At 48.3% G+C, this 21,724-nt stretch overlaps 2 protein-coding genes across 3 annotated transcripts; both read right to left on the bottom strand.

Moving 5' to 3' along the window:
* Positions 1 to 1,508: 1,508 nt before the first annotated feature.
* PIGR (polymeric immunoglobulin receptor) lies at positions 1,509 to 12,191 on the bottom strand. Its single transcript, XM_010724183.3, has 11 exons — positions 11,952 to 12,191; positions 6,961 to 7,053; positions 6,420 to 6,752; positions 5,774 to 6,103; positions 5,124 to 5,447; positions 4,343 to 4,657; positions 3,779 to 3,908; positions 3,139 to 3,257; positions 2,895 to 3,020; positions 2,727 to 2,785; positions 1,509 to 2,211 (listed from the first exon to the last, which is right to left on the bottom strand). The coding sequence occupies exons 1-11, from the start codon at positions 12,052 to 12,054 to the stop codon at positions 2,083 to 2,085; spliced, it is 2,061 nt and encodes a 686-aa protein (XP_010722485.2). The 5' UTR covers positions 12,055 to 12,191; the 3' UTR covers positions 1,509 to 2,082.
* A 1,283-nt stretch (positions 12,192 to 13,474) lies between these two features.
* On the bottom strand, positions 13,475 to 21,703 carry LOC104914489 (polymeric immunoglobulin receptor). 2 transcript variants are annotated; one of them, XM_031556965.1, is made up of 10 exons: positions 21,599 to 21,703; positions 19,136 to 19,244; positions 18,603 to 18,944; positions 18,136 to 18,465; positions 17,723 to 18,052; positions 16,818 to 17,169; positions 15,488 to 15,600; positions 14,915 to 15,053; positions 14,476 to 14,521; positions 13,475 to 13,920 (listed from the first exon to the last, which is right to left on the bottom strand). In XM_031556965.1, the coding sequence occupies exons 2-10, from the start codon at positions 19,215 to 19,217 to the stop codon at positions 13,882 to 13,884; spliced, it is 1,773 nt and encodes a 590-aa protein (XP_031412825.1). In that variant the 5' UTR covers positions 19,218 to 19,244; positions 21,599 to 21,703; the 3' UTR covers positions 13,475 to 13,881. The 2 variants fall into 2 exon arrangements, with proteins under 2 accessions (XP_031412825.1, XP_010722483.1); XM_010724181.3 differs by lacking the exon at positions 13,475 to 13,920 and having other exon boundaries at positions 14,383 to 14,521.
* Positions 21,704 to 21,724: the final 21 nt, after the last annotated feature.

Consider the following 21,724-nt stretch of genomic DNA (forward strand, 5'->3'; position numbering starts at 1 on the left):
TTATAGAGCTGCATTTGCCTCTCTGGGCTCAGCTCTGGCTGAAAGGAGGTGATGGGTGACAAACACTTGCAGGAATAGGTTCTTGCAGGTGCTGCAAGCCAAGGAAATCTGTGTTTCCTTTCCAGATGATGTTTTCTGCAGTATCAGTGAAATGAAGTGTTCTATAGAAGATATGTGGTTGCTGAATAGAAGAAACCTCTGGTGTGCATTTACTGACACTCAGCAGGAGGTTTGTGGAAGGCTGATGCACTTACTGTAAACAAAGCCAGCCTGAAACTGTGCTGAGTTTGCGCTGAATTCTATCAGAATTCAGAGGAATTACATTTCGAGTTGATGAAACTCTGAGCTCGCTGTGGTGCCCTCTCAGAGCAGGCAGAGCCCCTGTGATCAGATGCACACTTCACCTATGAGCGTGGCTCTAATGCCTAGTAACTTCTCTTTTTAGGAAAGAAAAACCCACCCACAAGTGATGTTGGGTTATTTGCGAGAGCAGCCATGAAGCAGAAGGGGTCTGATTTTGTTTGCTTTTAGATGTGAGTGGATGTGCTGAGGTGGTGGAGCTGAAGTGCAAGGTTTCATCCTGGGGCTGCAGGGGGAGGAGGAGCGTCCTGCACTGCACACCTCCTATGCTGGAAACTCCAAAATGTAAACTGGAGCGATGTGAAACCAGCCCTGTTTGTCCATGGGATCACTTCCACTGTGCACGATGGATAGCCTCCCATCCTTACCTCTTTTGGGCTCTTTTAGCCTCAAGTGGCTGCACACACAGTGATCGCTCACCATCCTTGCTCAAATATTTGCTTATGCCAGAAAGGAAATGCTTCCAGGGCCCTCCTTCAATTCATTTACTTTCCCATGTACAGCATTTTGCAGTGTGACTTCCATTCTCCTATCTATGTACTCAACTCCTGCAGAGGAAAGGCTGCCCTGGGGCAGGTGGAGAAGGAAACTGCTTCACAAAGGGACAGAGAAAGGGGTTTTCTCCTGCTGGAGATTTCCAAACCACAGTATTCTCCTGCAGTCGTATTGCTGCTCAGCCCCTGGGGATGTGTTTCCTATTGCACCAGAATTGTTCATTCACTTCCAGCAACCTCGGGCAGGCACAGACCCATCCTGTCCCAGCTGCTCCCACTGCTGCCCCGTGCTGTGGAGGGGAGGATGCAGTAATGCTCCTTATTCTTTATATTTTACCACTTGCTGTCAGAGATGCACATAACCGGGGCAGAACCAGGGAACCTGAGCAGGTCAGTACTATTTCTGTCCATCCCCTCCATCCTCTCTGCCTCTCATCGCCCTGGCTGATGCCTGGGGATGTGCAGAACTTCATGTGTTCAGGGCAAATTGCTGCTTCTTTGTCACATCTCCATCCTCACTGCTTCTGCAAGGCTTTATCTGTGGGGTGTTTGGCTCTCTTTACCAGGATCTGACCTACAGGCAGCAGCGCTTGCAATGCCATGCACAAATAAATTGCTTTTCTCTGTTGAATAACCCACTCTCGAGGATAAGACCAGGAGACAACACTGTTTTAATTACAGTCATCATTGCTTCTGCCTGGACAAGCACAAAACCAGCCAGGGAGACTGACCGCTGGTGTCTATTTCTTAATCAGTTAAATGGGTTGTCATATTAATTAACACCATTCTGTGCTTTCCCCATGCTCTGCCACAGACTGAGAGCCCGTCTGGTCTGCTGAAAGCTGCTTGTATCTTTATTGGACATGAACAACCCCAGGCACTCCTGGTCTGCAGCTGCTGCCCTATGACCAGGAGAGCAGAGGGGAATCAAAAGCAAAAGGCATTGGCCTAAAGGGATTTCGGGGGCGGGGGGAAGATTAGAAAAAAAAAAGATTTAAAAATACACATCTTGTAGTCTTTGGGAGCGTTGAAGAGGGCCCTGGCTACGCTAGTGATGCTGGGGCTCAGCCTTTATGATTCTGGCTGAATCTCTGCTCCAAGCTGAATGTAAAGACGGAAAATCAAGCAATAGCAAATGGGGGCAGCAGCAAGCAGCGCAGCAGGCTGAGCTCTAGCAGCGAGCCCCATAGCAGAGCCAGCCCCCAGTGCATGTCCCCGTCCCTCGCCCTCACATCGAACCACCCCACAGCGGGGGGGCCTCAGCCGGGGCTGTGCTGTCCCCCACGGAGCTCTGGGTGACAGTGCTGGGGGTGAGGAGAGAGGCAGAGTAGGCGAGGTCAGCGTCCTCCTTGGAGCCCTGCAGGAGGGAGGATGGAGGACATGGTGAGGGGTGATGGTCAGTGCTGGGGAGGGGGCATGTGTGGAAAGCATTGCTTGTCTTTTGGGTTGGTGTACAAAAATTGCCTGAGCTTGTGGGTTCTCAAGGCGGGAGATAGCTGCAGAAGCTATTTAGGTAGAAATTTGGTGCTCCTGGCTTTGAGGAGGATCTCTGTAGAGATCTGGTTCAACTCTTGGCACTTGCAACTACAGCTAACCCGTGGCTGGGGGTTAAAAAGAGGTGCTCTGAGCTCGTGCTGTGTGTTGGTACCACACTGGCAGCACAGGCTCACCCAGGGTAGGGCAGGGCTTGGGGTACATGGGCTGGAAGGGGTTACAGCCCCCGGTGGCTGATCTGCTGCAGGTGGGCAGACTCAGCCATGATGGAGGCAGCTGGCTACAAATAGGGCCCAGGGGCTGGGGCAGCTGCTTTGGTGGTGCTGCAGGGCTGCATTGGGGCTGCAGGTCAGTGTGCTCTCTCCCACCTCCCCTTACCCGTTTTGCCTTCTTTGTCTCCGCAGTGCTTTCAATGCTGGCTGTGGTGGTGACAAATTCTGCACAGACAGAAAGGCAGATGTTAGAGTGTGATGTCTCAGCAGCTGTTGGGCTTCTACCAGCCCTTGCTGCCTTCTCCAAAGCTTGGGGTTCTGAGCAGTGCCGTACCATCCCCTCCCAGCTGGGTCTCCTGGCTCTGTCTCATGCACACGTTGTCGTTTGCTCCGTACTCTTTTGCGTTCTCAAAGTCTGACATGCTGATGTTGGTCCTGTAGCTGCCCACTGACACCAGATCTGTGCAGGAGAAGCATTCAGAGTGGTACTGGGAGCAGCTCCAGCCGGCACGCTGCGAGCATGCTCCCTTCATCTTAATACTAGGGACACTTCAGGGTTACCCAGGGCAGGGACTCACCTGATCGCTTGATCTGACGATATTTAAAGACAGCAAAAGCTGTAGCAAGGACCAGGAGAGCTGCACTAACGGGGCCAAGGATTAAAGCAAGAGTGTTGGGGCCAGAGCTTTGCTCAGAGCTGAAAGAGAAGAAAGTGGAGCACCGAGCTGTGAAAAGCATTTTCTTACAGAATCATTCTGGACTGTACAATCTACATAGATTTCTATCCGTCTAAATGTCTATACAGGATGGTAGATCTCAGTGAGTGTGACGTAATCCAATTAATGAACTGATCTGAGCACATCATAGGAGGGTAAGGGAAGGTGTTGGATGGAGGTACTGCCCAAGAAGCTGCAGTAGCAGTTGAGTAATAGATGTGTGAAGGAAGGCTCTCTAATCTTGACAGAAATGCTTTTAAAATTGACTTTTCTCTACCTGGAATTTCCAATTGTTTCCTTCTGAGACTGTGTTTTCCTTATCTAGAGAGTAATTCCAAGTCTTTAGCTGTGACTTTTTGCTCCTTCTGTTGCTCTGAGCTTATTTCTTTGGAGAAAAACATTTTATTCATTGCTGAACTACGTGCAGAGTGTGCAAACAGCCTGTCAACAAGAAGTTAACTTTGCAAAACTAATACATGAGAGAGGCTGGGGAAGGACTGACCTTTCTGAGGCAGCTGCCCTTTGCACCCCAGCATCGCTGTTGGCTCTGCCCTGCGGAACAGCCCCAGCAGGAGCAGCAGTATTGCTGGCTTCCAGATCCAGGAGCTCCGGGCTGATGTTGACAGCTTCCCCTGCATGGTGGAGGTAAGAAGGGTGGTGAGGTTTGAGCAGTCTAAAATACTGCCCGAAGCTGATGCTGAGCCCCTTGCTTGCTCGTAGGGAACTGGGGACAGCTCTTCCTTTCTCCCTCCCATGCTTTCCCGTCTATAATGATGAATGGGAGCTACACACAGCCCTTTGTGTGACTGATGTTGGAGGCTGCATCATGTCAAGCGATGCTATGACTTGTGAGAGCAACTCTTAGTGAAGATGGGGTTGAAAATGATGAGGGAAGAAGTGACTGTGGGACTGGAAGGATTTTGTGAATGGGAACCAAGGCAGCCGGTCTGGGAGAGAGCTCACGTTTGGGAGTATTTCTGTTTTGAGGTGCTGCAACCTAGCGGACAAGGAGAGGACTCTTCCCAGCAGATGCTCCACCCCCCGAGCTTCGTTCCCTGGGGCTCACCTCCGTCCACCTGCAGGGACACTGCCATGGTCTCCCCATAGTGACCATTGCGTCTCACCCCACACCAATACCACCCCTGGTCCTCCACTGTCACAGGGTCGAGGCTCAGGATGAGTGTTTTGTTGGCAGTGTCACAGCTGACATCCAGCCCTGGTTGGCTTTGGTCAGAAGCAGTCAGTGGGGTGCAGCCATCGCTGCTCCACTTGCACCAATACTTCTCATAGGAGTAGTACTTGCATGAGTAGGAGCACGTTAAGTCCACCCGTGAACCCACTTCTGCCTGCACTTCCTCCTTTCCTGTTAATCCAGGCTCTCCTGTGAGGGCAAACAGAATGTGAAGCTGCAGTTGGTGGGTTAGCAGTGAGATTGGTACCCAACAGGTGTGGGGCTGCTGGAGGTGGTGAACCAGGAGGTGTGACCTTGAGAGAAAGTGTTCCTTTACATCACTAAATTAATGGTGGGGATCCCACATAGATGTCAGGTGAAAGCTGTTTTTTGTAATACTTGGGATGAGACCTTTGTGCAAACACTTCCCCCTAAGGCCAAAACCTTACATTTCCATTCTAAAACTAGAGGAGCATGGGGGAACTCTCACAATGCTTTGCCTAGTGACAAAATTTCGGAATCATTACTCGCATCTCTTCCCAAAAAGTGAGATTGCTCTATCGTGGCAGTTGGACATGATGACCTTTGAGGTCTTTTCCAACTTTAATGATTCTATGAAACTTGGTAGGTTGTCTTGTTTGTATCGAAAGGCAACTAACTGCTTATGGGTTCGTACCTTCTATGATCTTCAGCTCCTTTGATGTTTTCCTCTCCCTGTGATCATTTGTCATGCACCAATAGAAGCCCTCATCGCTGCTGCGCAGCTGGTTCAGGATGATGCTGAATGTGCCATTCTTTGGGTTGTCAAACATGGCCACTCGTCCTTCATATGGGATCGACAGGAAGCCAGTGTTATCTATGATCCGAGCACAGCCCGTCGTTCTCCATTTGCACAAATACTTCAGCGTGTAATTCTTGGTCGGATCGTAGTTGCAATCAATAGTTGCTGAACTTCCTTTTATTCCAAATACTGTGTCCTTTTCTTGTGGAGCTTTTGTCCCTGGAGGTGAAAACGAAATGAGCAGCCTGACCTGCTTACCTTGTGCCATGTGGCAAGCTCAAGTACAGCCTGGTGGTGCTCGGGTGCAGATGTGAGGGGACCATTCTGGCACTGCCAGAATTGACCCCAATGGATCTGCCATGCCTTTCCCTTTCCCAAATCCTCTGATGATTGTTGTCCTTGTGCACTGGCCTTTTTTAGTTTTGGTCCCTCCACTAGATGAAGGGTGGTCTTAAAGGTCTCACTGAGTAAGTGAGATTGTTAGTGGTGCTTCTAAGGAAAAGCAGAGATAAAGAGAAACAAGGCATTGGGAACAGCTCACTCACCCTCATAGACGTGCACACTCAGCTCCTTCGTTTTTCCATACTCTCCATAGGAGCCAACCCCACACAGGTACAGGCCAGCATCTTCCCAGCCCACCTGGGTTATCATGATGCTGAATGCTCCTTCTGTGTTATCATTGCTCAGCAGGACTCTCCCTTGGAAATCCGGATCTATTTTCCCATATGTATCGACGATGTTGCGGCAGCCGCTCTTCTCCATCTTGCAGAAAAACTTCCTTGTGCTGGCATAATCCCCCCCGAAGTCACAGGCCATGCTCACAGAGCCTTGCAGCTCCACATAGAAGAGCTCAGCTTCCTCAGGTATGTCTGGACCTGTGCAATCAGAGAGCAGTCAGTGTGTTCCCTATTGGAAGTCGGGTGATGGGCAGTCCTGCTTTGAGCACCTCTCCCTGTATTTCAGTGGCTGAGGAAATCAGTGCTTTCCCAGCAAGGTTTGTTGCATTGAGTTTTATATCTGATTTCTATGCCAGATTTTTGGTCAGAGGAAAATCTGTTCTGTAAGAACATTAGTGAGACCCTGGAAGCATGGAACGCCCTGAGCTCTTGGAAGCTCTTCTTGGGTGGGCAGACATCCCACAGAGCTCTATCAGAAAGGGGAAGAAAAAGTGAAAGAAAAGGCTGTGATTACCTTCAGAAACGTCCAGTTTGACCTTGTTGGAGAGCCCTTTGCCATTGAGCCCGATGCCACACTGGTAGGTGCCCTGATCTGCCAGGGCCAGCTGTGAGACGTTGACCAGCATGATGCCCTGCTCCGGGAAGTCGGCAATGGTGACTCTGCCCTGGTAGCCCCGTGCTGTGTATCCACTGGTGGATATCACAGTCAGGCAGCTCCTGGAGGATTCCTTGCACCAGTACTTCCTATCGTGTCTGTTCACCGTGGTGGAAGGGTAGAAGCACTTGATGCTAACGGAGCCATCGATCAGACCGTACACCTGCTGCGGTCCGAACACTGGGTTTAAGCCTGCAAGAAGAAAACCCATTGGGTGTGCATGCCATGCACCATGCAACCATGGCTGTGCAAAGGGCTGCATGTCCTGGCGTGCTCTGAAAGGTCCCACGGCAGTGCTGGGTGTGAATGGGGACCCCAAGCCCTTCTCTCTCCCTTAGGAGTGCATCATCTGGTTTAATGCTGCCTGCAAACCTCTGTGCTCCGGGCGGGTTACACTTACTTGCTTTGGGAGGATATCTGCTTTTTGCAGATTCAGCTGGGAGGAAGGAGAGCAGGAGGATGAATGCCAGTAAAGTCATTCTTCTTGCATTCCCTGGAAAAGGCACGGAAATTGGTGAATAATAGCACTTGCAAAAATGATTAATGGTCAAGTCACCTGATAATGTCTCTGCCTGGATGATAAGAGCATTGTGGCTGTTAGAGAGAAATACAACATTTAATCACTTGTCAAGCAATTTAATAGGAAATGGGGAGCTGATATCTGTCCTTGCCTGTTTTGCTACACTGTGACTACCTGTGCATCTTAACACCTCAACCACATCAAATGGCAGGAGTTGTTTTTACCAGTTAATGCCAGGCTTGCAGGCTGACTGTGGCTGCCTCTTGGACAGGCAGCAGTGGCAGTGTGCACAGCACAAGGAGCGATTTTGGCCAAACTGGGGTTGATCCAGAGTCAGAAGTGACATTTGGTATTACTCATTACATCGGAACAGCCCATTGGAAGATTGAAGTTCACAGATGGCCCAAAAGCTGCTGAGCCCCAGCAGGGCTGGAATTAGGGTGCCCAGAGCTGGGCTGCTCTCATGATCCTTGCCAGAGGATAATGCCACTTGCGATGGTTTGTTGTCCATGCGGTGAAAGAAGGGTTTGTTCCCTTCTGAGCCCAGGTGCCAAAACCACTCCTTGGGAAAACCTGCTTGTGTAGAGCAGTTCCTGTCTGAAACCCGTATTTAATTTCTGATCTTTGCTTCCCTGTTCTCTTCAAGAATGTGATAGAGTTGGGCCTTTTCTCCCCTTGGCTGCTGACAAAGTTGGTGCAGAGATTTAAACCCTGTGGAGAAGCAGATCTGTGTAACCCTGGCAGGACTCAAAATGATGGCTTTTGGGAGCACCAAACCAAGCTGCTCGTTCCCTGAAATGTGCCCATAGGATGAATATTTATGGCTTATCCCTGTTTTGATACCAGTGATTGCCCAGGGAAAGCCAAAGCTTTTAATTCACGTCGATGTGAGCGTGCTGTAGGATTCTCCATGGTGAGCAGATGCATTTCCAGACTGTTGACTTACCCATTAATTATTACAAGCTATTGTGATGATGATGGATGCCAAGGAAAGTCTTTATAAACAGTCACAGGAATTTGATTTCTGGACATCAGGTGATAGGGTTTGTTTTATTAGGGGTAATTCCTGGCAGAAGAAAAATGTCTTTGCTTCCGTGTGAAGATGAAAGGCGCTCTGTTATGCTTTCTTCCTTGTATTGGGACTTTTAATTGCTCGGTGTCCACTTGTCTATGGCTAATAATTAACCCACTGAGCATGAAAAATGCTTCTTCATACATATCCCACAGGCAGCCAGCAGGGCAAACAAATCATGCGATGTGGAAAGCAAACAGTGCGGTACAACACAGACCCACAGGGCTCCTGTGGCTGCTGCCCTCCCACACTCACTCAGGGCGAGACAAGGACAGATCCTGGGTCAGCTTTTCTCCCTTCTTGGCACGGTTTGTGTTGGTCTGATTCCTTCCCAAAGCAATCGGCTGCCAGGCAGTGAGGGGTTATGGAGGTCTGTTTAGAAATGAAGCTACAGCTGTGCCCAGAAAGATGTACCAGAGTGGTCTGTGCATGTAAGAGCAGAAAGGTTTTGCATTTTTGAGCCCACATGGATGTAGTTGTGCCTTCCTGAGGATAACAATTTGCATGTAGCGCTGCACACATCTGTAGCTCTGCACTGCCTCTGCTTCTGCTCTGATGCTAATACCTTGCATCGCTTGCTGAATGAATGGAGGCAGATCCCATGCACAGCCACACGTTACATGAAGTCTGGGCTGACCCACTGAGCAGGCTGCATGGAAACCTCTTGTGGTGCTCTGAGTGCCCAGAGATGCTACCCAGTGCGTGGATGAGCTCTGTTGGATGCTCTGCATGAAGCAATCACAGTCTGCATGCTGGGGGAGAATCACTCTGAGCCTGCTGATAACACAGCTCAGGTTCCTTTGTGCTTTCAGAGACTGGATTTGCTGTCTTCAATCAGAGGACAGGATTAAATCTCAGATCACAGCTAAGAGAAGATGCTGCTGAGCTGTGTGGGAATGCAAGTAAGTGGCTGTGCATGCAATCTGCATTAACACTGCTCCCAAGGGTGGTTCTGAGAGAGCCCTCACATCCTTGTGAGGTCTGGCATGAAGCACGAGGCTTGTTTGCTCCCTGTAGCTTCCAACAGAAGCCAAATTGGGTCATCTTATGCAGGAGGGGTTGCCACAGACTTCATGGACGCCTCCATCCTTTGCATGGGGCTGTGTGACATGGCTGCTCTCATCTCTGAGCTGTTCTACTGGGCTCAAGTGGCAGCTGGACTCTGCTCCTGCTGCACTGCTCTGTGTGTCTGCGCTGGGTTCCTGATGTCCTTGGAGCAGGAAAGACTGAGTGTGAGACCATGATGTCCCTGTTGGCTGATGGGTGCTGGGAACTGTGCTGGCACCAGCCCTTCACGAGTGCATCATGTTGGGCATCATGCAGGCTAGTGGGAACCTGCACATGGCTGGGTTGGTTGTCTTGGTTCGTGCAGGAGCAGCACTTGTTGTTTGGGCTGCTGAGCCCAACGCTTTGCATGTGCTGACTTAAAAACCTGATGTGTTAAAACCTGAGTTTGAGGTTGTATGGCAGGTGATTCTATGAGATGGCCAGAAGAAGAGGAGAGGGAGCTCAGTTATTCCCAGTGGGAAGTGTCTCTGAAGCTGCACTGCAGCACAGGGCAAAGAAGCTGCAGACGGGAAAAGCTGAGCTGGCATTTTGGAATTTCAAGCCAAATTCTGGTGCTTAGTTTAAAATATTTTGATGGCTAAAGGGAGGAAAAATGACAAGGGATATGCATGGGATCAGCAGAGGAGCAGCCACAGTTGGAAAGTTTCTCCTGTGGCCAAGAGGCTGTGTCCCCTACTGTCACCAATCCCTGATTCTGCAGAAAAGGTTGTCTGGATCAGCACTAGCTATGGGCTGGGTTTATTCTCATTCTTTCTTTGTTGTCGTTGTGTTTTTTTGTTTTTTGTTTGTTTGTTTTTAAATAAACTCAAATCTTCTTTTTCTGAAGTAGAATCAACTTTAATCTTGCAACATCAAAACTATTGGCTCCTTCCTCTTCCCTGCCCCCACGTCATGTATTTCAAAGTTGAGCAGTACAGAACTGTGCAGCAGCAGAACTGCCAAGTGGGCTCTGCATGCTGCTGCGTGAGCCCTCCTCTCCCAAGATGGGTTGACCTGGACATTGGAGAGGAATGTCCTCAGATTTATGCCGGTACAAAGGAGATCAGGACTTGAAACAATTTATGCAAGCGCAAGCAAGGAGCTGCTGTGAGTAGGTATGAAAAAGCAGAGTTCAGTTCCCAAATTCTGCTGACTCAGCTGCAAGTTTCTTACCTGAGAAATCGGTGTACTCACATGGTGCAGCTTGCAAGGGATCAATAGCATGTAATCTATTAGCCATTAACTATTGCTCTTAACAATGACCAATGTCAAGGACGTGCATTGGGATCAATGGAACACAAAGAGATGGTTCCTACGACGCTTCTGCTTTGTATAGCACTTGCTGTTATTCCCATAATTAAGAAATGACATACAGAATGGAGTAATATATATATTATTTTCTCCCTCAAATTCTTTTAAAATCAGACCCACTTTTACTGGGGGTGAGCTGTGTGGATGCAAGCTGCTGTGGGTGTGATGCTGAGCAGAACAGTTGGGGTTGCATTGAGGAGGAACGTGGACGTGGATGCTGGGGGCGATTCTTGGTGCCTGGAATCAAAGCACAGACACAGCTGTCCTGCTGCCCAGCACCAAAGCTCTCTACATCTTCATGGGACCCATCACAATGACTGCACTGATGGCTGCATTGTGAGTGTTGCTAATGGGGAATCCCCTTGGATAGAGCATTTCATTGCACTTCGTGGAGGTGAGTGAGCAATGGATTTGTTAAAAGATCAGCCTGACCCGAGCGCATACCAAAAATAAATCCTTCGTGTTCCAAATTGATGCCTGCTTTACAATATGGAGAGGTTAAACAGGGCGTGCTGATTTTGTGATACAATGAGCAGAGAAGGCAAGGCAGATCCTGCTGGAGATTATCAACAAAATCAACAGCCTTCAGGAGTTCCTGCAGTACTTATTGCATCCCTAGCTAAGAATCCCTTTGCTCCAGGTAAAACTACGAGATGAGCGCTATATTTTGGATAACAAATGAAAAAGAATGCCCAGATGATCCCCATGGTAATGACTGAAGTTTGCACTGAGGTGGTGCTGATGATGACCTGATTGGAAGCTCCTTTAAGCTGTTAGATGTGCCCCCATACTAACTTGTTGCTTTTCAGATGGGATTTGAATAGTTCACTTATTTCTTGTCTCTGTTTCTATTCTCTTATTCTGAAAAGTGAAACCGAGACTACAAACTGCTCTTCCAGTTTAAAACTGTGAATATTCCTGGAGCTTATAATCCAAAAGCACTGCAGTGGTGCTGTGCTGTGAGAGCTGGATGAGTGGAGAGCACCTGTGCACCTGTCTGCAGCCACAGTGTGGCTGCTATTGGCAAGCATTATTTCTCTATACAAACGCATTAAAAGTCCAAAAGGACTTTGCATGGTAAGCATTTAAGTGTGCAGAAAGCCAGCCTTTGCTGCGGTACGTTCCCAAATCCATATCCTTACGACTGCCTCCGTGCTGCCATTCAAAAGGCTGTAATGATCACAATAGCATTACTAACAATTATTTCCTATCAGTGCAAATATTGTGATGATAATTAAACTTATTTCCAGAAATGGAAAATTCAAAGTCTACCACGGAGGAGGAAGATAATATTATGAGCCTGATTCTGTGCTTCTGATGTTCTTTTAAAGTAAGACAGCATCTCTTCACCAGCGAGACCTGCACGCCCATGCATGGCTGTACAAAGCTGCTAATTTGAGGTGGGTGAGTGAGAGGAAGACAACGAAGAAGCATTACTTACACGTCAGGTTAATTCTGCAGACCGTTTTGTACTTCTTGCTTTCTCTTTGCTTCACCACTCCTGGCTTCGTGGTTGACCCCAGGACCTCCTTGTGTGTGTGCATGTGTCAGTCCTGTCTCCTTCCAGGATGCCAGGCTCGGGCAGTGCCAGCCAGTTTTAAATACTCATACTTCTAGCCCTGCATTTCCACCTGTTGTGCCTTAAGGGAACAGCATCCAAGCCCAAGTGAGCCCTGAGCCACGTGGGAGCAGGGCAGCCAATGTTCCTCCTGGCTCTGCTGGCACTTGGCTCTGGGTGCAGCCTCCCGATTGCACCCTGCTGTTGTGCAACCAAAGGTGGGCTCTGACTCAGGGTGCTGCCCTGGCACCTCTGTTGGCTTTGGGAAGGGATTCAGCTTGATACCAACTCATGGGTCTGCTTTGTGTGGAGCATGCTGGGGTCCTGTCCCTGTCCCTCTTTCTTTGGCACTGAAAGGAGAACTCCCCTGTGCATGCATGGCTCACCTAATTCCCAAGTTGTGACATCCCCAACCAACAGAAGAAGTGCTTGATAGGGCAAATCTGGGCAAAAACATCTTTGTCACTGGTTTTCCATCTTTTGGAAACAAGTATCCCAAAGCAGACCCAGGCATGTTGGCTTTCCAGGTAGGGCAAGTTGGCCTTGCTATGGAGGTCTGCCCCTTCCCTGCCCTCTGTCTCTACCTCCTCCTGGGGAGAGAGTAAGGCTTGGCCTTATGTGTGTAGGGCAAGAGCTCTGCATGTTCTTTAAAATGAAATGTGTGTGGGTGCTTTGTTGTTGTGTTCAGCCTTGCTGCTCTGCTCCCCTCTATGGAACGCTGAGAGTCCCAAACAAGAGTTTCTTCTGAAGAGTGCGGTTGTTGGAGATGGAACTGTATGAAAGCCTAAAATCAGAGACAACTGAATTGTTTGTGTGGGATGAGTCATTAACTGGCTTTCTTTTATTCTAATAAGGCAATAATTTTGTTTTAATCAGGGCCACGGGAAGACTTTCTCACTTGCTCGTAGGAGTAGCTGAGGAGCTGGAGCAGGACAGTGGCTCTGGGGTTTTGCTCTTGGCCATGATAAACACAGGTGTGTTTGCCTTTTGTACACCTACTGTTCTCAGGAAAGCCTTTCCTTTTTGGATGCCTGCATGTTGCCTTCCCACCTCCTGTCTGGCTGCTGCCGTGCACAGAGATGTGCTTGGAAGGAGCTGGAAATGGTGGAACAGCAGTAGGCAGAGGAACCCCGGATGAAAGCAGCTGGTGAGGGCCTGCAGCCATTTGGGCATCTTGGACAAGAGGCAGTTTCTGACAGACTAACGGCTTCTTTATCCAAACCTCTTTCTTTGCCCTTGAAGTTTCTGGTAAAACCGATCCTTTGTCTCTGAACAAGATGGAATTACGCAAATATATTTGCTTTAACAGACAAGGAAGCATCGTCTTGCCAAGTCACAGGTGCCAAAGCACTTTGGCATCTCCAGAACACAAACAACCCTTACTTTACTTTTTTTTTTTCTTTTTTCCCCCCTCTCTCCAGGCTGAAGTATGGCATGTAGTCTGGGCTGCTGCTGGGCTGAAATCTTTGGTGTTGGACTGAAGTCTGACATGGTTTGTGCTTTGCAAAACAAATCCCTAGGGATGAGGATTGCCAAGAGTCAGACCTGCAGGCTTGAGGATCCTTCCATTCCATACCCAGCTCCCCATTGGGGTGCTCTGCTCTACAGGAGACAGGATGGCATACAGGAACAGCATGGCTAGTTGCTTTGTTCTCTACAAACCACACAAGAAGGATTTGGCTGCAGAATAGGGAGCGAGGAAGAAGTGCTGCATGCTTCGAGGTTATAGCTGTAGTTTGCCTTTCAGTAAAGAAGTTTCTGAGCTTATGTACATCGTGCTCTGAGAGAAAGGGTTCTGCCTGGGTTCCCTTCATCATTCTTGTTGGAAAGAATATTTTTCACTGAAGGATTTCTGTGAAAAAAGAAAAAAAAAAAGCTTTTATATGCTAGTGCTTTTACAGCAATTTTAGAAGTGATTTTATCAGTGTTTGATTTTATGCTCAGCTCTTTGATATCTACACTACATTATCCCAATGCTTTTGTAGATGTCTGTAGATTTGCTTTCTGCTTCTGATCAAAGTCGATGGATGTTTCAGATGGGAGGAAAGATGTAAGCATCCACCCATTGGTGTGTTCTAGAGGGCACAAGTTGTCACAACCAATTTCCCTTTGCAACAGTCTGCCTCTGAAATATTAGCAGCTGCTTATAGCATCAGAGAGCTCGGATCCAAGTGCATTGTGGCAGGAACAAGAAATGCCATCACCAATCTTCTTGAACCACTGCGACAGTAATTTGGATATTTTTTTTGTGATGGAGAAGTATATTTCACCAATACGAATCTCCACAGGTTGGGTATACTTGGAAATGTCTCCGTGGGTGTTTTCTACAGCAGTATTTCTCTGAAGGTTACCAGTCCCCCATGACAGCCCCATCAATTTCACATGTTACCCAACAACGGACACTTACACACAACCTTGTCTGCCCGAACCTTCCGAGGAGAGCACGTATTATCCTGCATATGTAGGGCAGAAAAAAAATGATATGATTGCAACACTGATCAAGGATTGCTTCTGTATAATACTGCAAGAGGTTGCAAGCAATCAGATTTTGTTGAAACAAGCAAGCAGGAAGAGCGATAACGCGTTCATAATGCGTCAGCAAGAGTTGTAATCGACACTAACACAAATTTATAGGCCTTGTGTAGGATTTAATCAAATTATTTTGAAGATTATGGTTCAATGGCTCTTGGTAAGGGATAAAGGCAGCAGTTCCGGGAATGCAAACTCAACATTTGTCTTGCAGAGATGTTTTATACGCTGAACAACAGGCCACCTTAGAATTAGTTTTGTGACTCTCCTATTAAGGCAGCTGGCATTTGCAGCGCCAGGTGCAGGAAAACACCCACCAATGTCTGCCTGACTCTGCCTTGCATCCATTGGTGTTGTCCGGGCTGCTGAGTTCCTCCATCCCCTGTCCTTCTGTGGGACTCGGTCCAGTCTGCACCAGCACAGCTTCTGTCTGTCCCAGGGTGCTTTCTTCTTCTCCTGAACAAAATACACGTATGTGGGAGAGGGAAAAGTTCTTCCAACGCCTACTTGCATCTATGAGCATGATACTGGATTTGCTTCTTGTTTCCCAGTCTCATTCTTGTGAATAATACATTTGGATCAAGTATCCACCACTCTTCTCGCTGAGTAATGGCCCTAAACTTTTAGCTAGAAACACAGCATGAGATGTGTGTTGTTTTTTTGTTGCCTGTTGTTGGCAAGAGTTTTTCCAGCACCTTGGTCTGTTGTGCACCCATTGACTCAGGTTTGTCCTTGCAGAGCACAGCCGTGTCCTTGCCCTTTATGCTAAGGTTTCCAAGCACTGTGGAGCTGTAAGGCTGTTTGTTCAACGTGCTGCTCCCTAAGAATGCAAGCAAAGCCCTTCCAGAAGAAACAACTGTAACCCAAAAGGTGTTGTCTGGCCAACTTACCTATCTCCTTACGAAGCTTTATTTTGGTAAGGACAAGAACAGTGGTAATGATGAAAATCAGCAAAACAAGAGCTGGTATCACAACGGAGAGCAGAGAGAATTCGCCCGATGAGCTGGAAAGAGGAACCATTGAAACTAAATAAGATTTTGAGTCAATTACTGGGCAGCTGAATGCAGGCTGCGGATTTTATAGCAAATAGCCTGACTGACTCAAAGGAGAACAGTCAACAAAGTCAAGCAGACTTGAAGTCATTTGATCTGGAGTTTGGCTTATGAGGAAGTAATTTCTACAGCTACCTCTGCTCTACCATGCAGGGTTTGTATTTCACATTGACTTATCCCCTCCAAAAGGAAAAGGAGCTATTTTCATCATGCAAACTCCCAAGCAAGGTTCAGGCTCTATGAGCTCTTGTAGGCTCTCATGCTGTTGCAGAGCATCTATGTGCTGTCTCCTTGAAAAATGCCATAAGTGCTAATAGAGTTTGACACACAGACAGTGAAGAATCCAACCCACAATACAGGGTTGTGAATTGAGGTTAGCAACGTGCTCTTTTTGACTTGAAGGAGGCTGCAAGCAGTGAGAGTGGGGTCGGAGCGATGGTGCTTTTTATGCAAGCTCTAAGGTGAGCAGGGTTGCTGCTCAAGATGTCGGCATGGATTTGTGGACTTTGTGGTTTTTCTTCAGTTACAACTGATACTGCAGTATCTGATGCTCCTGTGCCAGCTATGCAAATCACTGGTGCTGGATGGTGCCATAGGTGGGGGAAAGGGTCCAAAAGTTCGCAGCTGTCCTGCTTAGCAGGAAGCACAGGAGCTAAAATCACCAGGTGAGCAGCAATTTTGTAGAGAAGTGCCTTGGAGTAATTACTGGCCAAAATAGCTCATGGCCTTATGTTTAACCTCGTCCAAAGATAGGTCCTTATGCAATGCACCCAAACACTGCAGTGCACTACAGGCTGCCTGTAGTGACTGGGATTAAGGTGTGCAGTAAAGTATGAGGCAGCTACTGATTCACCAGCATTATTGCTCAAGCCTGCTGTTGCTTAATGTCCTGTCTCCATTCTAACCAAAGGAAAACAGGCAGGAACACATCTATTGACTCTGGCATCTGATCTACAGGAGTGACCAGCACCAAAAATTCAAGACAAGTTCAAAGACCCACACCACAGATGGACATGAGATATCTTGCCTACTGCTTTTCTAATTACTCTCTTCTGTCAGAGTTCATAATCTGCAGCGTGCACACCGCCTGTGTAGAGCCCAGGGAAACTGGGCAGTTTGAAGCAAAGCACCAAGGTTATGGCTATGGGAAATGTGGCCATGAACTTACCTCTGGCTGTAGGTGTCACTGCGGGAGGTCACAAAGGTGCTGGGGGGGAGAACTGGTGGATGGGGGCTGGTGCCCTCAGTTCTGGTGCCCGTGATGTATGCCAACTTCGTGGTGAGTCTCAGCCCAGTGATGTATGTTGGCCACATGGTGTCTGTTGGTCCCATGGCGTATGTCAGCCCATTGGTGTCTGTTGGTCCCATGGTGTATGTTGGCCCCGTGGTGTCTGTTGGTCCTGTGGTGTACGTTGGCCATGTGGTGCTCCTCTGTGCCACCATACGGTTGGAAGATGACCTTAATGGCAAAGTGGGGTTCGCAGAATTGTGCCTTGCTGGGTTTTGTGAAGTGAAGGTTTCTGCAAAGAAAATGGTTTGGATGCTTAATTATTCTTTTTTGTTGTTGTTGTTTCTGTAGAGAACATTCCAGAATTTCCAAAGATTTGCACATCTCATTTCAAGTCTGCTGATGGAAAAAAAAAATGCAACATCATATGACCAGTTCAATTATAGAAAGCAATTTGGGAATACTAATGAAAATCCATCAATACTTGGACAACTTTCCTACTTCAACCTCACTATTCCTGTCTCTGATAGCTGAAGAGTGAATTGCATCCCTGTTTTTGCATGCTGAGGTTCCTAAAACTGCAAGATAACCTTCAGAGCAAAGCACATCTCCATGCTGCACGTGTTGCACTCAGGATGTCACGTGCTGGTGTTTTGCATTGTGAATGATCAATGATATTTTCAAACAAACTAGATTTCTGCAGAAAGCTCAAATGTTTCTTATAATGCCACTACATTTATGCACGGAACAAAGGAAAGCATTTGAAGGGGGTGTCCATGAAGGGATATGGGGAAGAGTGATTAACAAAAGGAGAAGGATTGTGTTTCCAGCCAGCCATCGCCTACCTTTCCCAATGAGCAGTTTCATGGAGGTCGTGTGCTCCCTATGCCCATTTCTGGCCCCACACCAGTACCACCCTGCATCCTCCTCTTGCAGATGGCTCATCACCACAGTGTAGGTCCCACTGTCCTGCATGCTGCTGCTGATCCATATGCGCCCTTTGTAGGACTCGTGCACAAACCCATCGGTGTCCACCAGCAGGGAGCAGCTGGCCTTCTGCCACCTGCACAGGTACTTGCTGGTGTAGCTGCCTGCAGGGTCGTGGTGGCACCTGAGGGACAGTGAGTCCCCCACCCTGCCATGCAGAAACTTCGCCCTCCGGGGCTGGGCAGGGACTGCAGGTAGGAGAAGTTCATGATGATGTTTGATGTGGCAATGAACCCATGGGACACAGCAGCCCCCCAGAGCCCCCTCTTACCTGTGGTAACCTGCAGGGCTACCATCTGCCAGCTGTTCCAGTCAGCTGGGCTGCCCATCCCACATGTGTACAGCCCCATGTCTTCTGGCCTTAAATCATTTATCAGCACTTTGAATGCTCCGGAGCTCTCCTGGGGGGTAATATGGATCCGTCCCTCATAGCTCTTTCCCACATAGCCGTCGGTGTCAGCAATAAGGATGCAGCTGCTTCTCCCCACTCTGCACCAGAGCCTCCTGGTGCCACCCCAGCTGTCACCAGGTGGGCAGGGGATGGTGACAGAGCCACGGAGCTCCCCAAGGAACAGCTCAACTGGCCTCTGCGTGCCCACATCTGCAGGGACAGAGAGGGTGGGTGTCACCTCCTTTTGCGTTGGTACTTTAGTCACATCTGTGGGTTTTATGCCCACGACTGCCTAAAGCAAAGGGTGGCAAAGGGGGCCTGACCCTCTCCCTGTCCCATCACTGTACCTGCTGACACCGTCAGGTTCAGGCTGACGTAGAGGTTGCTGTTGGTGGGGCCAATGCCACAGCGGTAGGTCCCTGTGTCACTTGCCTTCAGCTGTGTCATCGTCACCATGAAGGTGCCATTCTGAGGGACGTCCTCCAGAGCCACTCGGCCCATGTGGTCTTCTGCGATGAAGTTGGTGGTGGAGATGATGGTGTAGCAAATCCCATCTCTCTTCCTTTTACACCAGAACTTTCTGTCATGCCTGTTGGCAGGCGTGATGGAGTAGAAGCACTGGTGGGTGATGGACCCTCCAACTGCACCTGTCAAAAACCTGGGCCCATACAAGGTGCTTGAGGCTGGCTCTTTGGGGAAGGAGGGAAGAAGTGCATTAGTTAGAGATGTGAACATCTATGTGGATGGGGAACCTTACCATCCCAAGCAGGATGCCAGATGCAAAGCTCCACCAGCCCTGGCCATCCTGCTCTGTAGTGATGGGGAGCAGTAAACCTCCAGCAGGAACCTTTTGTGCCTGCAGATCTTCCTGGTGACTCACCTTGCAGCAAAGCTAAAAAGAGGAGGAGAACCTCCATGTCTGCCCTTCTCGAATGTTCACTTGGCAAACTTCCAAATCTCATTTTGGGTAATGGTTTTTGCTGGTGTCCCTGTGAGCAAACAGAAGGGAGATTGTGGTTTGGATCTGCAGAGCTGAACAGCTCCAAAAAGGCATGCACAGGGAGTTTGAGGATGGCAATGGTGATTACCAAGCCCAGATACAGCCGTGACCCATGGCACCTCACTGGGTCTTGCCCAGACCTCTGCAGCCCAACCTGGGGCCGTCAAACATGCTTATCTTCTTTTTTTTTTTCAGTGCAAAATCCCAGCAGCATGCCTTATGCTCCTCCTGGTAAGGTGCAATTATCTTTCTAACCTTTTAATTTTACTTACCTGTAACTGAACTTCTTGCAAAAAACCTTTGGGCAGACTGCTGTTATCCATTTCCAGATTTAGAAGTGATGTTTGGGTGTTTAAGAGGGGAATTACTTCCTTGTGCAAGTTAAAAATTGACTTTCGATTACTGGAATTTCATACTACAGAGTCCCTACTAAAATTCTTTGAGATTTACTTGACACTCACCATGATTCAAATCTGAAGTTGGCACAAACCAATTGATTTATTTCATCCTTGCTAACTCACTGAGCTAACCTCAAAGCATTTTGGAGACAGGAATAAGGAAATGGCCACAATGCAGTGCTGTCGTGAGCCTTATTTCCAGCCATGGTGCTGAGCCCCGGCAGCAGCATGTGGGGTAGGTGCCCCTGGATGTGGGTTTGGTCCATGCAGCATCTCACTCCCTGAGCCTTGCACGCCTTGCTCACCTTGCACAACTTGCATTCGTTGCTCACCTTGCATGTCTTGCTCACCTTGCATACTTTGCACACCTTGCACTGGGATTATGTGCTTCTCTCCTGTAGCTCCCCAGCTGCACTCCCTCCAGCTGTGGGGCTTACAAACCCAGCTCAGAACCAGCTCTCTGCCCCAGTTGCCTTTCTGCTGATGGGAAGTGTGGCTGGGACAGCAGAAACGTGCTCTTCCCTTTTCAGTGCAGACAGAAGTGCTGTGGCAGTGCAGCTGGCCCTGCATCCTCTTTGGGCAGTTCCCCTTGTTTTTATTCTCCCCCAGTGTATGAGGCAGTGGGTGCAGCTCTGGCACCCAAAAATTAATGAAGAAGTCACAAATTTTCCCAAAGCTCCATCATTTAGCTGGCCCTGCTGCTGGCAACTCAGGTTAGCATTCTAAAAGGTTTTCTTCCTATATGATACATTCTGTGCTGGCATTAACTTGCTAAGTTCTTCCTGGCATTTGGCCATTAGTGCCTGGATGTGAAGTGTCTGCAGGCTGGTGTAGCTCTGAGCCTCCTTAGGGGTGGGTGCCACGCTTGCACAATCACCCAGCTGCAATATTTTGGGATCCCATACAACAGCTTCACAGCCCCACTCGTTCACTCCTCCATTTCCTACCCTGAAGCAACAAGCAGAGTGTCAGCACCGGGCTGGGAAATGCCTGGGCTGTGCTTCCAGGACCGCCACGAAAATGCTAATTAAAAAGGAGATCTTGCTTCTTCCAGGTCCAATTACCTTGAGCAACTCCAGCTGAGTGCCAGCCACATGCATTCTACTTGCAGCACCAAACATGCATTTTCTGGGTTATTTATGGCACACTGAGCTGCACATGATTGGCAGCTTTGAGGACTGGTATGTGCCTGGAGTTCTGGGTGCATCCCATGCTGCAAACGACTTCTGGATCAGATGGAATCTAAAGCAAAGCACATCCAGCAGGTCTGTCCTATCTGTGCATCTGTACTGCAATGCTGTTGGGTCACTGAGCTGCATTCATTTACTTATTTATTTACAGCTTTCTGTGCAAAGGTTCTCATTCAGCCTCAGGATTTGGGTAGTTTTACTCTCAACCAGCAAAATTAGGCACTGCCCACCAGCAAATAACAGAAAGCGACAGAAATAGCAGAAAGAGAGCTAATATTATAAATCCCATCTTTTTTTCTTCCTGTCTTCAGTTCAGTTTTCTGCAGTGAAAATGTCTGCGTGCCCAATTTTATTGCACCCGTCTGATTAAACAGCCCTTCCTCCACCACCAAGAACACTGCTAGTTACCTGCTGCTCCATAACAACTGCTTAGCATCTCTCCATGTACATTAGAACTTGCCTCATCTACCTCAATTTTCTGTGTGTTCTTTGCAAAAATGCAATAATCCATTTGATAGCTTTAAGGAGAGGAAAGAAAGAATTATGCTAGCTCTAGAAGCAATGGCAGATTTAAGCAGAAATGGGTTATGCCACTCTTCCTGCACTACAGATGACAACTTTACATTGCAGATCTATTGCATACTGACATCCATCCTTTGCAAAAGTGAAATCCATCAGAGCAGTGCACACTGCTGCTGTGTGGTAGCACTGCACCCTCTTTGCAATAACTTCAGGGCAAAGTGAGGATCACCCACCTTAGGTTAGGATGCTTCTGCTTCTGATCTGCACCTCTGCAGGTCTCCGCTCAGCTCTTGATGTTTAATTCTTTTTTTTTTAATGTAATGATGTTTAGAGTTAATAATGATTTTGCTGTATTGAGG

Source organism: Meleagris gallopavo, chromosome 28 (assembly GCF_000146605.3).
Source record: "Meleagris gallopavo isolate NT-WF06-2002-E0010 breed Aviagen turkey brand Nicholas breeding stock chromosome 28, Turkey_5.1, whole genome shotgun sequence".
NCBI lineage: Eukaryota > Metazoa > Chordata > Aves > Galliformes > Phasianidae > Meleagris > Meleagris gallopavo.

Bases quoted from the DNA above. Each gene is read 5' to 3' on its own strand.
- PIGR (XM_010724183.3), bottom strand. From the start codon at position 12,054: ATGCACACACACAAGGAGGTCCTGGGGTCAACCACGAAGCCAGGAGTG. The intron at 7,054-11,951 runs GTAAGTAATGCT...TGCCTTTTCCAG, and splicing joins CTGCAGAATTAACCTGACGT to GGAATGCAAGAAGAATGACT. The intron at 3,258-3,778 runs GTCAGTCCTTCC...CTTCTCTTTCAG, and splicing joins AGGGCAGCTGCCTCAGAAAG to CTCTGAGCAAAGCTCTGGCC.
- LOC104914489 (XM_010724181.3), bottom strand. From the start codon at position 19,217: ATGAGATTTGGAAGTTTGCCAAGTGAACATTCGAGAAGGGCAGACATG. The intron at 18,466-18,602 runs GTACAGTGATGG...CTGTCCCTGCAG, and splicing joins GAACCTGACGGTGTCAGCAG to ATGTGGGCACGCAGAGGCCA. The intron at 18,053-18,135 runs GTAAGAGGGGGC...TCCTACCTGCAG, and splicing joins AGCCCTGCAGGTTACCACAG to TCCCTGCCCAGCCCCGGAGG.